At 38.8% G+C, this 16426-nt stretch overlaps 1 protein-coding gene and 2 long non-coding RNA genes across 3 annotated transcripts; all 3 read right to left on the bottom strand.

Annotated features, from left to right (window-relative positions):
* Positions 1-670: 670 nt before the first annotated feature.
* Positions 671-4048, bottom strand: LOC119744257. Its single transcript, XR_005273553.1, has 2 exons — positions 3546-4048; positions 671-3437 (listed from the first exon to the last, which is right to left on the bottom strand). It is a non-coding gene; the product is annotated as an uncharacterized LOC119744257 (long non-coding RNA).
* A 1508-nt stretch (positions 4049-5556) lies between these two features.
* On the bottom strand, positions 5557-12558 carry LOC119743585. The gene is made up of 14 exons (XM_038220002.1): positions 12465-12558; positions 11649-11765; positions 11262-11405; positions 10741-10877; positions 10384-10637; positions 9915-10111; positions 8717-8788; positions 8531-8587; positions 8070-8332; positions 7614-7818; positions 7244-7407; positions 6524-6716; positions 6163-6337; positions 5557-5975 (listed from the first exon to the last, which is right to left on the bottom strand). Exons 1-14 carry the CDS (start codon positions 12486-12488, stop codon positions 5557-5559), a joined length of 2421 nt encoding a protein of 806 aa, XP_038075930.1. The 5' UTR covers positions 12489-12558.
* Positions 12559-13037: 479 nt separating this feature from the next.
* Positions 13038-15561, bottom strand: LOC119744119. The gene is made up of 2 exons (XR_005273538.1): positions 15216-15561; positions 13038-13201 (listed from the first exon to the last, which is right to left on the bottom strand). It is a non-coding gene; the product is annotated as an uncharacterized LOC119744119 (long non-coding RNA).
* Between the last annotated feature and the right edge of the window lie 865 nt (positions 15562-16426).

The following is a 16426-nucleotide window of genomic DNA, read 5'->3' as shown; positions in this document are numbered from 1 at the left end:
AAAAACGTACTGTCCACGGGTATAAATAATTAAAATTATTTCCATAGTTATTAGTTTTTGTATTGCCAACTTTTTTTCGGGACGAAACTCGGAATCAGCTTGGCAAGACGTGCATCTTTAACTCCAAATACCGAGCAATTCAACAATGGTACTTAGTTACTAACATAAGTGCATTCAAATTTTAAACCACAAGAAAAAAAACACAACATGGCTCTACTAATACTTGACTCTCGCGGTGTGAGCACCATTTGGGTTGAACTTGCCATCACTGTGATGAAGCAATTTATTTCTCAAAGACATTATGTTCAGGAGTCATTGCATGTATTTATCGGTAATTTAAAAAAATCATATATCACTAAAATAACAGGGAATTACAATAATATTGGAAGCTTCACATCATCAAGACCCCTTTATTTTAGTTCATTATAATTAGACCACCCGTCCTCTGCTCAGGACGTATAAAGCCGTGTCCTGCAAGGCCTATGGGTCTGTATGCGATCTTTTGGCTCAAGAAATTCAACAAAATGTATAGATTACAAGTTTAGGTGAGACGAAATGTGGTTTCAATCACATCAAATTAATAATGTTCCTAATGTGGTCATCCATTTAATTTGATATTTACTAAAGCAAGTAATTTGTATCTTGCCGAAGAAATATAAAAAAAAAATTATAAGTTTCGGCATGACGACATTGTCCTGGATTTGATTTAAATCGCTTCACGAATCATTTTCTGGTCATGGGCCCCCTATATGTGCTTATAAATCTTATTGATATTCACTTTGGCAGGTTATTTGGACTTGGTTAAAGGCAAACATAGTATAACAAAATTGTAAGTTACAAGTTTGGACGTGACGAAATTAGTAATCTTAATACAATTCCAGGATTTGGTTTAAATCGCTTCAAATTGATTCAGTTACTTATGAGTGCTTATGAGTGCAACTGACATTCACTTGGCTGTAACTAACTTAGAAATACTAAATTAATAAAATTCCAGGATTCGGTTTCAATTCATTCAAAAAAATAATTGTCCTATCAGAAATATGTTCATACATCCAATTTGATATTCAAACAATTCTAAAATTAAGAATTCTTTAATAAATATGTAAATTACAAGTTTCGACGTGACGAAATTAGTAATCTTCATACATTCACAGGATTCGGGGGGAAAATGGCTGCTTGTCAATCCAATTGGCATTCACTTTGGCAAGTTATTTGTACTTGGCTGAAGAAATCTTTAAAAAAGTTACAAATTACAAGTTTCGGCGTGACGAAATTAGAAATCTTCCTAAAATTACAGGATTCGGTACAAATCGCTGCAAGATACTATTTTTTTCTGGTCATATATGTATCAATAAATCTGATTGGCGTTCACTTTGGCAAGTTATTCGTACTTGGCTGAAGAAATCGTTAAAAAACTTACAAATTACAAGTTTCGGCGTGACGAAATTAGAAATCTTCCTACAATAACAGGATTCGGTACAAATCGCTGCAAACACACTAATTTTCTGGTCATATTTGTGCTCATAAATCTGATTGACGTTCACTTTGGCAAGATATTTGTACTTAGCTCAAGAAATCGTAAAAAACTTAAAAATTACAAGTTTCGGCGTGACGAAATTAGAAATCTTCCTACAATTACAGGATTCGGTATAAATCGCTGCAAACACACTAATTTTCTGGTCATATTTGTGCTTATGAATCTGATTGACGTTCACTTTGGCAAGTTATTTGTACTTGGCTGAAGAAATCGTTAAAAAACTTACAAATTACAAGTTTCGGCGTGACGAAATTAGAAATCTTCCTACAATAACAGGATTCGGTACAAATCGCTGCAAACACACTAATTTTCTGGTCATATTTGTGCTTATAAATCTGATTGACGTTCACTTTGGCAAGTTATTTGTACTTGGCTGAAGAAATCGTTAAAAAACTTAAAAATTACAAGTTTCGGCGTGACGAAATTAGAAATCTTCCTACAATTACAGGATTCGGTATAAATCGCTGCAAACACACTAATTTTCTGGTCATATTTGTGCTAATAAATCTGATTGACGTTCACTTTGGCAAGTTATTTGTACTTGGCTGAAGAAATCGTTAAAAAACTTACAAATTACAAGTTTCGGCGTGACGAAATTAGAAATCTTCCTACAATAACAGGATTCGGTACAAATCGCTGCAAACACACTAATTTTCTGGTCATATTTGTGCTTATAAATCTGATTGACGTTCACTTTGGCAAGTTATTTGTACTTAGCTCAAGAAATCGTAAAAAACTTAAAAATTACAAGTTTCGGCGTGACGAAATTAGAAATCTTCCTACAATAACAGGATTCGGTACAAATCGCTGCAAACACACTAATTTTCTGGTCATATTTGTGCTTATAAATCTGATTGACGTTCACTTTGGCAAGTTATTTGTACTTGGCTGAAGAAATCGTTAAAAAACTTACAAATTACAAGTTTCGGCGTGACGAAATTAGAAATCTTCCTACAATAACAGGATTCGGTACAAATCGCTGCAAACACACTAATTTTCTGGTCATATTTGTGCTAATAAATCTGATTGACGTTCACTTTGGCGAGTTATTTGTACTTGGCTCAAGAAATCGTAAAAAAACTTAAAAATTACAAGTTTCGGCGTGACGAAATTAGTAATCTTCATAATATACAATTACATGATTCGGTATAAATCGCTGCAAAAGTTTTGGCGTGACGAAATTAGAAATCTTCTTACATTCACCGGACTCGGTATATCTCGCTGCAAACACACTAATTTTCTGGTCATATTTGTGCTAATAAATCTGATTGACGTTCACTTTGGCCAGTTATTTGTACTTGGCTGAAAAAATCGTAAAAAAAAACTTACAAATTACAAGTTTCGACGTGACGAAATCAGAAATCTTCCTACAGTTACCGGATTCGGTATAAATTGCTGCAAAGACACTAATTTTCTGGTCATATTTGTGCTCATAAATCTGATTGACGTTCACTTTGGCAAGTTATTTGTACAAGTTTCGGCGTAACAAAATAAGTAATCTTTATACAATTACAGGATTCGGCAGAAAATCGCTGCAAAAATGCTGGCAATTCATTGGCAGAAGAAAATACCATATCATTACAATTTCTCGAATGACAAATTTTGTTATATGATTAGATTCAGAGATTCAATTCTAATCACTTCGAAATTAATTCTCATGATGTGTGAAATTATACTATATTTGTGACCAAAGTATCCTGTGACCCAGAGTTGAATTTCATACATACTGCGGCAATTTGGTATGTTACCTCTACATCACACCCTACCCATGCTAGGTATATGAATGGTCCAGCACATGAGCTGGTGTGTCTGCGTCTCGTAACTGGAGGCCATCCGACAGAACCAGCTCCGCCTGCAGTCGGTTCAGCGTTTCCTGTTTCATCATGAAACATATCAGGACCTTGAATCAAGAAATACATAATACGGGGTCTCATTAATTTTTCTGCCTTTCTGCATCATTTGTAATAACATTTTTTTTACGCAAATAATGTTGGATTTAAATGCGCACCTCATGTACAAAGACATACAGCAGTGTGTTAGCAGATTCTGTTGGTGCAAATCTGTGTAGATACCTCATCACCTTTATCGCCTGTATAAAAAAAGCAAAAAGATATGTTTTAGGCCTATATCAATCTTTTATGAACTTCGGCAAACTATAACAATCTTGAAAATACCCTGTGCCTAATTATTGCGAGTGTTTGATAAGCGCCAGGAAGCAATATCCCATATCCATGGCCGTCTGGCTATTAAAAAGGCAATCAATAAACTGGTTATTTATTTTAGCAGCGCACTGATCACACAGATATTGCAATATTGAACCTTATTAACTATAATTAAACTAAAAGGGGTCATGGTGAAAGGTCTCTCGTCGCATGTGGTTCTTCTCTATTTCTAATAAGATATGTCACTGTATCATACAATACGTCCAATTTATAAAAGGGATATGAACAAACTATGGAATTTATGACCATTATTTTTGTTTGATAATGAATTGGGGGTAAACTTTCCATTGATATCTTGGATGTTTTCACATGATCAGGTAAAACAAAATTGTATGGAGAGAGACACCCTGTAGAGGCTTAGAATACCGTCATATTTTAAGTTATAGAGAAGAACAATCCCTCATAAGCATTTTCGTTGTCAGTATTACCAATGTGCTGTGCTGCAGAATCTTAATTTATTGTGATAAATACATACCACGTCATCATCTTGAAAAATCTGCATGGCAGACATGTTTCCGTAAATCAATTTCTGCTTGTCTTCGGCAGAGCCTGTCATCATAAGTCGTCTCCTCCTTGATTTGTAGGTCCCATTCAATGTATTCTGCACTATTGACTGGATTGTAACAGATCAAAAGACAATGAAAATGGAGGCCAGTCAACATGAGCAGTAAATATCAATCAGTAAACTGAGATCATTTGTTCCCTTTTTTATACTAGACCGAAACACAAAATAATTCCTTTTAGACAAAGTATTTGGAAAATTATAAAATTCGTACTTGCTTTTAGTATATATAATTTTAATTGCATTAGTGAATGTACATGCAATGACAATTTCCAGCCAGAACCGTTGATACATGTATGACACCAAAGTAATAGCCACTCTGACCTATACTTTCATTCCTGCTTAGCCAGAGCCCCCTTCTCCCCCCCCCCCCAAAAAAAAAAAAAATCACGAGAACATGTTTTAGTCGTGTCTATGAGTAGAGCTACTAAAAAAATTACTTCCTTGACAATTGAATTTTATCATCAGCATTTCTGTGTCAGTGATAAGGCCTTCCAAAAAAGTACTCGGTCTCTGGTGACCGCGCGCGTAGATTTTAATCACGCGCGTCCTTTTTTTTTTCTTCAAATTAACACGGAAGCTACAACAGCGCCCTCTATTGCCGCACCTCCTCAAATTTTTGTACCAAGGAGCACCAAGGAATGGGGAAATTGTACCAAGGCAAATGATAAAGGGCACCAAGGCAAATTATGGGGACACCAATGTATAAAGGACACAAAAAAAGCAAAATAGTACCCACCTTGCCTGTACAATTCAAGCTTGAAAAAAAAAAGCCACCAAAAAAAAAAAAAACCGCGTCGCCGCATCAATTCAGGAACTTCGGTCTGACCAGAGACCGATTATTTATTTTATTTTTTTGGCCTGAGTGTTCTTGCAATTTACAGGCAATGCAGTAAAAATGCTTGCTTTGTTCATCGCATCCGATTAAAATTAATAATGACGAGTATCGAGTTCGTGATTCGTCTGTAAATTAAACATTAATGAAGAATGTCCCCAAAATCTACATGTCGCGTTTTATTTCATTTTCCCCCACTTTCTCGCAAGTTTCGTAAATTGAAATATGTGTACATTCCTACCTCAGGATCTAATTTTAACAGCTCAGCAATGATCGGACCCGCCTCTTTTTGACAGTACAGCTTCTTTCTGTGAAGACAAAACCATACATCGGGCTTTATGGACATAACCGTGTTATACTGCCAATTCAAAGCAGAGAAATGATGAACTGCATGGTATACTTACTGTTTACATGTGTACGGCCGCTTGACACTGCATCCACATGAAAAACTGCTCATCTGCCTGGCCGCGTCTTGGGTAACCCCGACGCAAGAGGAGTGGTACCACTGCAGGCAGATATCGCATGCAAGCCATCCCACTCCTCCTGCTGGGCATGGGGGCAGCCCGTCATACTGGCAGAGTTGAAACTGCTTTGCCCCGCATCTATTCAAAGCAGTTTGTTCCTCTTGCGTCATGGGAACCAGAGGAACAAAGTGGTTTGGTTGCTGTCCACCAGCTCTGTAGGGCAATAGAAGGAGTTGGAGACGATCAAAAGGGAAGTCTCCTTCTGCTGCCGTACCGTACGCACCCGGCCCCGAAACACAGTGCACTTCTATGGCACGACCCAGAAACATGCTCAGGAGTTCCACCTGCAAGGGCCCTGGAGTTAAAATAAAGTATCAAAGGACAATAAAGAATGAGAAAATTTAACGCAGTGAACAAGTAATGATATTGACATAACCGACCAGCATACATGTTCTCAATATAGACAAATATAGGTGTGAGTGTGCATTTACGTGGCACGACTTCTGCATCACGTATCTTTTGGGGGAAAGACATTTTCTCACCAGCATCCCTATTCAGCAACGCGTTTCTGCAAATCTCCTGCTGAATGACGTACTTAACACGCTCTCGCGTTTCAGTGAATGTCATGGCGTGGTCCATGATGACATCCGTTGTCACAGATGCCATCCATGCAGTAGCAGCAGTACCCGCAGTCCCCGAGCCATGCTTGTCTAGAACCTACATCATAAAGCACAAAACATTCAAAACCTTCGAAAGAAACTAGGCCTATGTGAAGGCTACTTCGGTTTGGCTGTCACAACCTTGTCTCTAGCAGCAGGGTTGTAGTTTTGTCTAATCTAAATCTTTGCAAAATTAGCACAATTAACGATATTTATATAACAATAATCTTACAGCATCCCATACCTTCTGAACAAGGGAATCCAGGCAACGGGCACCTTTGAGTGTGGCACCAAGTCTCAGAAAATTGATTTGTTCCTCGGTGCCCCAGAGCAAAAGTGAACAAGCTGCCAGTAAACAGCAGTTGTTGTCACCGGTGGCCTCTACAGGAACAAGCTTTTTCTCACCCTTTAGGTAAGAGGGAATTGCTCCACTGAATCTAAAAAAATAATTGTTATGGATTAAAACTGGTATACAATTCCACTGAAAACAAATACAATTATGCAACTTTGGTTACCATGTAAGTATTTTCCGATTAAACACAATAAGATAAGTTAGTATTTGTAATTTAAATAATACTACTTTAAGTAATTGAGCATGGGAGTTTACTCGTCTTGTGCGCGGATCCAGTTGGTTAAGTAGAGGAAGGCTGTTTTCGAAAGGCGGGTTATCAATATATGAATTGGGTTGCTGCTTTCTTTGGGAGATATTAAATACTTTATTGCAGTTTGCCTATTTCTTGTAAGAGTTGTCAGCATTCAGACTACACAACGGATATCTTTCAGTTCGTGTCACATTCACACAGGCTCTGACCTGAACTTCACCGCACTCGTGCCATTCAGCTCTTACTAGATGTTTTAAAAAAAGCATTGTTCATATTCTTCGTTCTAGATTAATGCTTTTTTAAACATCGCATTTAAACCACATAAATTTACAAGGACTGAAGTTATAGATAAATGTCAATACCCATCGCCGTGAAGTCCGATTCGCTGGCGATCCTGCAAGGTTCGTGGCTCGTTGCCTGGAGGTTGAAGGGCTGGATCGAGGATTTGCGATGTGGAAGAGATCACTTCGAATGAAGCGTTCTCTAATGACTGCAGAATATCGCCACATGAAGTGCGGGTGAAACCCTGCAAATAAAATTCGCGTACGGGCTATGCGATAGTGAAAATGTTTCTCGTAAACAATTTCCTGAAAATTCATGTTTGTATAAAAGTTTTCTTCATGGAACAAGTCATAAATAAGGGAGAAATTCTATGAAAACCCCTTATTATTGTTTTAACTCATCATGGTAACACAGAACTACACAATTAAAACAGTAACAGTTCTAGCCAACCTTCTCCATTACAGCCGCAATATGTTGCTCCAAAGTGGGTGCCTCTACAATGGTTGGTAACTGGATGGGCGGGGGTGCTGTCCTCCTGGCAGCAGTTCGCAATTTGATCCTTGAAGTGTTATCCCACTTGGATATGTCAATACTGCCGGTATATTTCTGCAGAGTACTCCCCACAAGCCAACCACATAGCACACCGTGCTCAGTTCTTCCAACAAATATCGCAAACAAAATAAGTGACGTTATCTACGGAGTTGCTGCAATAGAGTTTCTTCTGCATTTTGGTCCATTTAAACAAAACTCATGTCGGAAGATAAGCCACAAGTTAATGCAAGAATGTTATTGTTTGAAACGTTTAGTTTGCCTGCATTCCAGTGAGTGTATACATCCATAAAAATTAACAAACAAATCAGTCACAATATCTTTAACAGACAAAGCCTAAAGAAATTGTATACATACCCAACTTGATACCGTGGCTGCTCCTTTCCCCTCGATGCAATCACCCTACCGATCAACCGCCGTGGGCCAGTCAACGGCCGATCTTTAGGTGGGACTTTCACCGTCACCAAGTCCCCAACTTTGTATGTTTGCGTTGTCTTCTTCTCCCGATCTTGTTTCCTCATTCGTACGCGCTGTTTGTTAAGTGCATGTCGAGCTTTGGCTCGACATGCACTTATCATGTCTCCCTGACGCGTACGCCCACTTCTTCCAGTGTCATTACCCTGACAGCACAGATTTGTGAAAAGAAAGCAACAGTAGTACGCTACATTTGACAAAATAAACTTCATCTCACCTATCTCACCTACACTCATCGATTTATAAGGTGTGCAGTTATTGGGATAGTGTGATGGCCAAAACTGAATAAACTTTTTTTCGTTATTACACAATTCCTTAGGCCTATAAGAGATAAACCAAAATACCTCAATGTCAGGTGTAACACAATCGGATGACACCTCATCTACTGGGTCAGCAGTCGTCTGAAACCGGAACAGAAAGTTGCAGCGAAGTATGAATTCAGATGAATTACAAATCCAGTCTTTAATATTTGGACGTTATAATACTAACAGTCGAACATGGAACAGACGAAATGCGGAACAAAAACTTACACTGACGCCGATTGGGTCATCGGAGGATGCTACTCTAGGGGTTTGGTTATCCTCTTGATTTGTTTCATCTGCCTGCATGTGATAAATGTAATGAAGCATAAATTACTTACCCAAGAAGTTGGTTTTCATTTCGGTTACATGGAAACATAAAAATGCAAGGAAAGAAAATTGAGGAAAAATGCACGAATACGGTAGAATTCACATAAAAAGACACATAATTCCACAAAAGTTGCTGAGCAGGAAATATACCGTGGGCTATGGGGGTGCCAGTTACCCCCCCCCCCCCCAGAACCCACCGCTACCGATATTTTTTTTATCCTTGGCATGTCCCCAATAGGAAAAAAAGATGTTACAGTGAAAATTGAGGGCTGCTCTCTCTCAGGAGGCCACTTATTGGAACCGCCTCTGCTTGAATTTAGATGCATTTTCTGAGCACTTGGGTTGAAATGTAAAAAACAAAACGCCATATCCTAAGCAGACCTCCATCGATTTTAATCAAACTTTGCACAACTAATCTTTATGAATAGCTCTTTAAAAAAAAATTCTTTGGTTGTCATGGAAACTAACTTGAGAGGGCGCTACAGTCAAACGAAATATATATACACATTTACTTTTTAAAACTATTCAAAAATGTCTCATCTGTAGTCATTGCAGTTTACTGTTCATATTAAAAGCCACCAAATCCTTCAAAAAACATCTAATTTATGATTATCCAACTCCTGTTGAACTAATTTGAGAGTTAGGCCTTGGCAAATTGAAAATGTAATAACATTTGAATGACCGTCCGGCTGAATCCAGGTTCGGGTATTTTTATAAATCATAAATTAGTTGGTTTTTGTTTAGGCTTTAAATATGATCAGTAAACTGTAATGACTAAAGATGAGAAATTTTCGGATATATTCAAAATAAATGTGTATATATAAGTTTGATTAAGATCGGTCAAGGTCTGCTTAGGTTCTGGCGTTTTGTTTCTTACCATTCCAACCCTATTGCTAAGAAAATTAATCTAACCTCAAGCAGAGGCGGTTCCAATAAGTGGGCTTCTGAGAGAGAGCATCCCTCAATTTTCACTTTTAACATCTTTTTTTCCCATTGGGGACATGCCAAGGATAAAAAATATCGTTGGCGGTGGGTTCTGGGGAAGAGCACTGGGACCCCCCATAGCCCACGGACTATATGCTTTTGGGTGTAATTTTACCTCCAGTGAATCCAAGTCTACGTTGGCCCATCCATCCAATTCGTAGTTTGGCGGGACAAGGTCTTGTGGCAAGTCATCTTCGTTGTAAACGCCAGGTTGACTGCCAGGCAAGATATGGCCTGGTTCAGGGCGTAATCCAAAAACAACCTCCATTGCTGATTGATTAATGGATCTTCGTTTCATGCTGTTCATTTGATCTGTAACAAAACATGCCATGCTAAAGTAAGTAATGAAACGGTATAGCGCCTAACACCGCATAATCAAGAGACCAGCAGTACGTTTCTGAGATGACCTTAAAATTTTAAAATTGTTGCCAGGACTGAGAGCTGTATTTTGAAGTTGTAGTTTAGACAATCAAATGTACCTGCTTGGCTTGAACTCGTCAAAAATAATTAACGCTGATCATTTCGGAAAGTTTAAAATAAACCGACACACAGGGTAATCTGAGCGTAAGATTGACAGTACTTACAAGCCACGTCTGGAAGGAAGCGCACCCACTCCCTTGTTTGATGGGTGATTTGATGCTGCCTTATCAGACCCTTCATCACCCGATTGCCGCGTTCAACGCATCCTTGGGACTGCGGATGGTGGGGACGACCACGCACCATGGTGCATTTTCCAGGCCAGTTGTTAACTACAAGCTCCATGGCCTGGCCTACAAATTCCCCGCCATTGTCCGTGTGCAATATGCGGGGAAGTCCCAGGACGCAGAAGACACGCTCTCTAATGAAAATATATAACCAATAACACGAAGCAACATAGTAAACGTGAAATTGCCCTTTACAAACGATACAGACAATGACGTGAAGAAATGTAGCCCACGTACCTGAGAGTGTCCGCAACCTCCTGGCAGCATTTGTTGCGGAGTGGCCAGATGACGGAGAATTTTGAAAAATGATCTATGAAGTGAGCAACGTACTTGAATCCACAGTCACTGTTGCTACTAAAATCCACTAGGTCCAACTGAGAAAAAAAGTACAGGAATAAGCTAAAAAGTTCATCGAGAATTTCTTCATGCCTTCATATTTCTTTTAATTATTTTGTTGACGATATTCTTCACATCGTTTGATGTTTTCAGAAAAGGCTACAAAATCGTCAAGTAGAATATGCCCTCCCCTTATACTTTTTATACTAGATGCATACTTCGATCCAGTTGTATTCAGTACTTCTTTAAATTGTAATACGCGTGAATGAGTGAAATTAAACGTGCCACGGGAGTGATAAAGATTGTGGCGTTCTTTTGCGCTCATTTGAGTTTGCATAGTTCACAGTTAAAATATTGAATGCTGTTGATGGGATACATTTAAATCTTGAGCCCCTGAAAGGAATATATTAGGCACTACTTACCTGTCCGCGTTCCATAAAATCTTTTGACACAATTGGCATAATAGGTGCCTGCTCAACCTGCTGTTTGCTTAGCTGGCAGTCCAAACAGAGCTGGATGTATTTCTCAACAGCTTTCTCGGGAACACCGGTGTATGACTCCTTTATCTGCGGAAAATAAAAGCTTGTAATTTTTTTCTTCAGATTTTGCTGTTCTGATTTAAATCACTAGACAAAAAGTCCAAAACAACAACATTTTATAAAATACAATTAAATACCAATCAATACTTTTCTGAAAATTGAATTTGTAAAAAAATCATTACAAAATTATATGCAGATGCTGCGTAGCACTGTAAGGATATAAAATAAAAATACTCTAATTGTGTACACTACATCAACGTCAATAATAACCTTATTGTATGTTGCTCTGGTTTTAAGGTGTCCAATGCTGGCATGTACAGAAGATATCACATCCCAGAAGTCTTCCACGGCAACTTGGTAGTGACAATCGCGGAGACTGTTAGATCCCTAAATTCCGCGCCAGAGCAAAAGAAAACAAATGAATTGGCAATTTTAGTGAAGCAAATTACACAAGTTATCCACAACAGATAAATGAAAATACGATTTCCACCTTTTTTCATGAGGCAATTATTGTTGTTAACCATTACAGGAACCATGACGTGAACTTTAGAGAAACTCTCAACTTCTTTGAAACGTAAGAAAAGTATCTCTTTTTCGTTTCCTTTCTTTGAAAAGTGCCTTTGTCTATTACTCGCAATTCCCTTACAAAAAAACCGTATGCGCCATTCAGATTAGGTATACAAACAGTACTAGTGAATAAACTTCAATTAACGCGTACTTCAGTTCCAAACATCATGAAGCATAGCCTACAATAGTGGTAAATTAAATCGCCATGTTTTTTGACACCCCTACAAAAACTCCTTTCATCATTTCTCAGTTACAGCTCTAATTTTGGTGGTAAATCAATGATGGCTTTGGGAGAACATTCTCTCCAAATATGATCAACCCTATACCTGTGGCCGATCACTATTTTGAAAAAGCTGTATAGTACCTCGTAACTTAGAACCAAATCATTTCCCCATACATGGAAAAATCCTAATGGCAGGTTCAAGGTTCCTGTGGGTCAAAAATAGCTTATGCACAAAGTGTTGCATGACTTAAACAAGGAACACCAAACGCAAGATAATTTAAGTAGAAATTAATTACCGCTGCTGTCCTTTGCGCCAACATCTTCTTGTTCAGTCCCAAGCCGGGCTGAGGCTGAACAACAAAGTACTTCCTTGTCTTCAACAGTTTGTGTTTTACCTGATAGGTCAGAATATGCAAGAAAATAGCATATATTTTTCATTATGTCACATTCTATGAAGCACTGCCAATGTATACACGCAACACTCGTTACGTTCTCAGTTGTTTGTAATTTTCTCAGTATAACTGTTTTACAATGTAATCCGTAAAGCTATGATGGTTTGTAGGGGACGTCTTCTCGTAATAGTTGGATTAAAATATTCCAAACAAGCTAGTCGTGCAACCCGTTAAAATTTTCAAAGGAGCAGGCGACTACAAAAAAGTGCCCTAATTTCAAATCGGATGTATTTTCAGAGTGAAAGCCATTTTTCATGGAGGCATGGGTTAAGTGGAGCGATAATTAAAATTGGGGTCGAATAACTATCCTCATCAAGTACCTGCTGTCGAAAAACAGGTCAATAGCATTTAACAATTTTGATTGTTTCAGGTTGATAACATTTCATTAGCCTTTCTGCTATCATTAGCCTATCTACCTACCTGTGGACAAGAAAACACTCCGGACTCCAAGCTCTGGATGATGGTACTTATTTTTGCCTCCCACATGACATTTGATGTTTTGATACGGTCCGGCGGCCAGCTCTCATTGCAGAAGTTCTCGAATAATTGTTTGTTTGCATCCATGATCGAACAATGAAGCACTGAAGACAAATATATATAATAGACACTAGTTATAGGCAGTGGCGTCGCCAAGGGGGGGGGGGGGGGCACGTGCCCCCTGGAAAACCTAGTGCCCCCCCCCACCCGAGTGCCCCCCCCCCCCCCATCAAATGCTGGTGCCCCCCTATCCTCTGCAAAATTCTGCGCGTTGTTAAAATCATTACCTCAAAAATAGCAATTTCTTGAGATATCTTCAGATCGAATTTAGCATCAAATGTGGCACCATTTTGCATCTAGCCCATCCTCCGTATGCGAAAATTTGCCAAAGGGGAGGGGGCACCCCCTCCCCTTAGACCCCTCCCCCAGGACGGCGATCCGTATCCACCTAAGTGCCCCCCCTTCAAATGCTGGTGCCCCCTGTGCCCCCCCCCCCCCAGACTGAAAAGTCTGGTGACGCCATTGGTTATAGGACAGGACTCATTTAAATTACAACTGACAAATATCTTAAGGGCTATATTTTATCACCGAAAGTCTCACACTTATCACGGAAGACACAGAAAACATAATTATGGTTACAAAGCAACTAGGCCTAACAAATACTATAATCGTATCGTGTATGAAATGACGGGAAAATAATATGTGAAAAGGCAAGAAAATAAATCACGTAAACCGTAATTCCAAAACTTCATAAATTAAATGTCCATGTAAACTATGTTATTAATGTGTAATATTATGAAATAAAGGGAGGCAGGCGCATATTGCCCAAACATTTGTGCAGGCCACAGACAATTATTCACAAGTCCAATAGCAATTGAAATAGAAATCTGAAAATGTAACTAAAGTATTTTTAAAATGTAAGTGTAAGTTAGAGTTAAACGTTTGGTGCAAAAAATATAGTCCAGGAAGGGTTGTGAAATGATCTGCGGGGTGGTCTTAGAATGTGGAAATATTCTACAAAATGACCCATAATAAGTAAACCATCTGTTTCCACGACCCAAGGGAAGGAGGGGGGAGTTGAAGGGGAGGGTACAATCAATCACTATACATGACTATATAGGTTCCCATGACCGAAGGCCATCGAACAAATTAAATGCTTCAACCGAGACAAAGATCAGGCAAAAACTGACATATTCGTCCTTAGAAACCCAACAGCAATTATAGATAGATGGTCCAGCTGGCTTTGCAAGCTTTATAAAACAGGCCCGACTGGCTTTTTGCAACTCAGCAAGGCCAAACTTGCTGTACTATTATGTAGGCTTACAAAAAAAAAGGGGGAAATAATTATTCCTCAAAAAGAAATAAAAAGGAAGAATTGTGTATAGGTAATGTATTGTCAATAAACCAGACATTAGGTATGACAAACAAATTAATGAAGATTATACTTTTCTTCTCAATAATTTTCTTCTAATTAATTTTGGTGTCAGCAGCCCAATTAATGAAAAAGCCGCCCAATTATTATTATTGTCGGACCTACAATATTTTGAAATGATTCCATATTTAATTGTAAGTTTGATAGAGATTTTAGCAATGTTAAGTTCGATATCTCATATTGCTTGAGGGAAACTCTATAGCATGACGTGTTTTTAGAATTGATATCAAATTTATGCATAGGCCTAGGCCTATTCTGAATTAAAAAAGAATAAAAAAAAAAACAACCATGCAATCACAATATTAAATCGCAAAATGAGAAAGCATGTTTGCGAAGGAATTTGCTTAATGATCACAACAACTGCAGTCTTTAAACAAGGCCATCATAATCACTCTTTTGGGAGGGTTGGTGAGATATATTTTTTTTAAACCGCGGCTGTTCCTGTGTTTCTTTAATAGAAATTGCAAGATACAGAAAAAGGGGGCCTATCAACCAAACTGTCAGTTAGACATTAGTTCAACCCTTGTAAAATACCAAAAGTCGTTCGTAGTTCTACATGTAAATGAAAGCAGAAACTCCTAAAGACACCTGACGGTGTATGCGGCATATAGGCCTAACAATTCCTAACAAAAAAAAATAGAATACAAAAAACACTGAAAACAAACAACAAACAACTCAAAACTCACCCAGACTTGACCCAGAACTTTTCAGCAGGACGTACAGTGCTGCAATGGTCATGCGTTCTCTTCGCTGTACATTAGTTTGTGGCAAGGGGCTATATCTTCCAATAAAAAAGTAGGCCGCTGGCCAAAGCGCGCGCTAGGCGAGCCCCTAGGGCATTGTGGGCGCCCGCAAAGTTATTTTTCTCGGCCGTTTACGATTTTCTCCCCATTATTCACGCGCTGACCAGCGCCACCAACGATGTGAAAGGATTACACCCGCGTGCGCCATATTGCAACCGTGTGTGCGCCGAATCTCGAGATACGATAACGAATCTTGCGAGCGTACGTCATCACCAAGTTTCGGTGGATTACAACTTTCGTTGCAACACCACGACTCCACGATCGATTTTCGGAGGTAGGTCGACTGCGGTTCCACGCCTAGCCTCCACGCAGCCGTACGGAGGCGCGGATGTAGAGTAAAGTGGCCCTGCATTCTATGGTTGTACCGTCATGCGAATCTGCTGGATGTGGCGTCTTACTGCGAAGATAACTATCTAAAGGCAAGTATTTTGCAACTGGTTGACATCCCGGAGCACATCCCGTTTGTTTCCCGATTGATGAAACACAATTCGGTGCTTGTGTCGTGTGTGTGATTCACTGCACTGGCTGATTTGATTAGGCTACGTGTAATGTGTACGTGTACATATACGGAAGTCCGCAATCGCAGTGCATGCTGGGTATGGATGACAAACAAGGCCAACTTCTTAAAATTCTAACATGTCTAATGACCTTTTTTTTTGAAAAGTTGAACAATATCTTTTGGCAGAAAATGTGGTCCTAGCAAATTTCCTCGGCCTATTTAATTATTGATAGTGGATATTTTGCCGGAGGTAATGACGGCAAACTAACGATTACTAAAGGTTTGCCGGTGGCAATTCATTTCAACAGAGGGCGCTGTACTCTTTAAAATAAGGCTGAATTATAAGATGTATTAAATTCCCACCAAAAGTTGTGTAGCACGTTTGGTGTAGTGGTTAAGCAAAGGCTCTAGTAGGCGGGATGACTCGCGTTCGATTCCAACAGCACCACATTTGTAAGTTTTTTTTCTCATCCCCAAATAAATAAGAATATTCTTCTTTTATTATTTTAACATGTCTCAAACATTTTTTGCAGAGTATTACATTTTCTTTTTCAGATTTGTGGCTCTGGAGGATTTTTTTTAAAAGGGAAATAAA

This window comes from Patiria miniata, unplaced genomic scaffold (assembly GCF_015706575.1).
Source record: "Patiria miniata isolate m_02_andy unplaced genomic scaffold, ASM1570657v1 HiC_scaffold_12, whole genome shotgun sequence".
Lineage (NCBI taxonomy): Eukaryota > Metazoa > Echinodermata > Asteroidea > Valvatida > Asterinidae > Patiria > Patiria miniata.
This window is presented reverse-complemented; position numbering and strand designations above follow the sequence as displayed.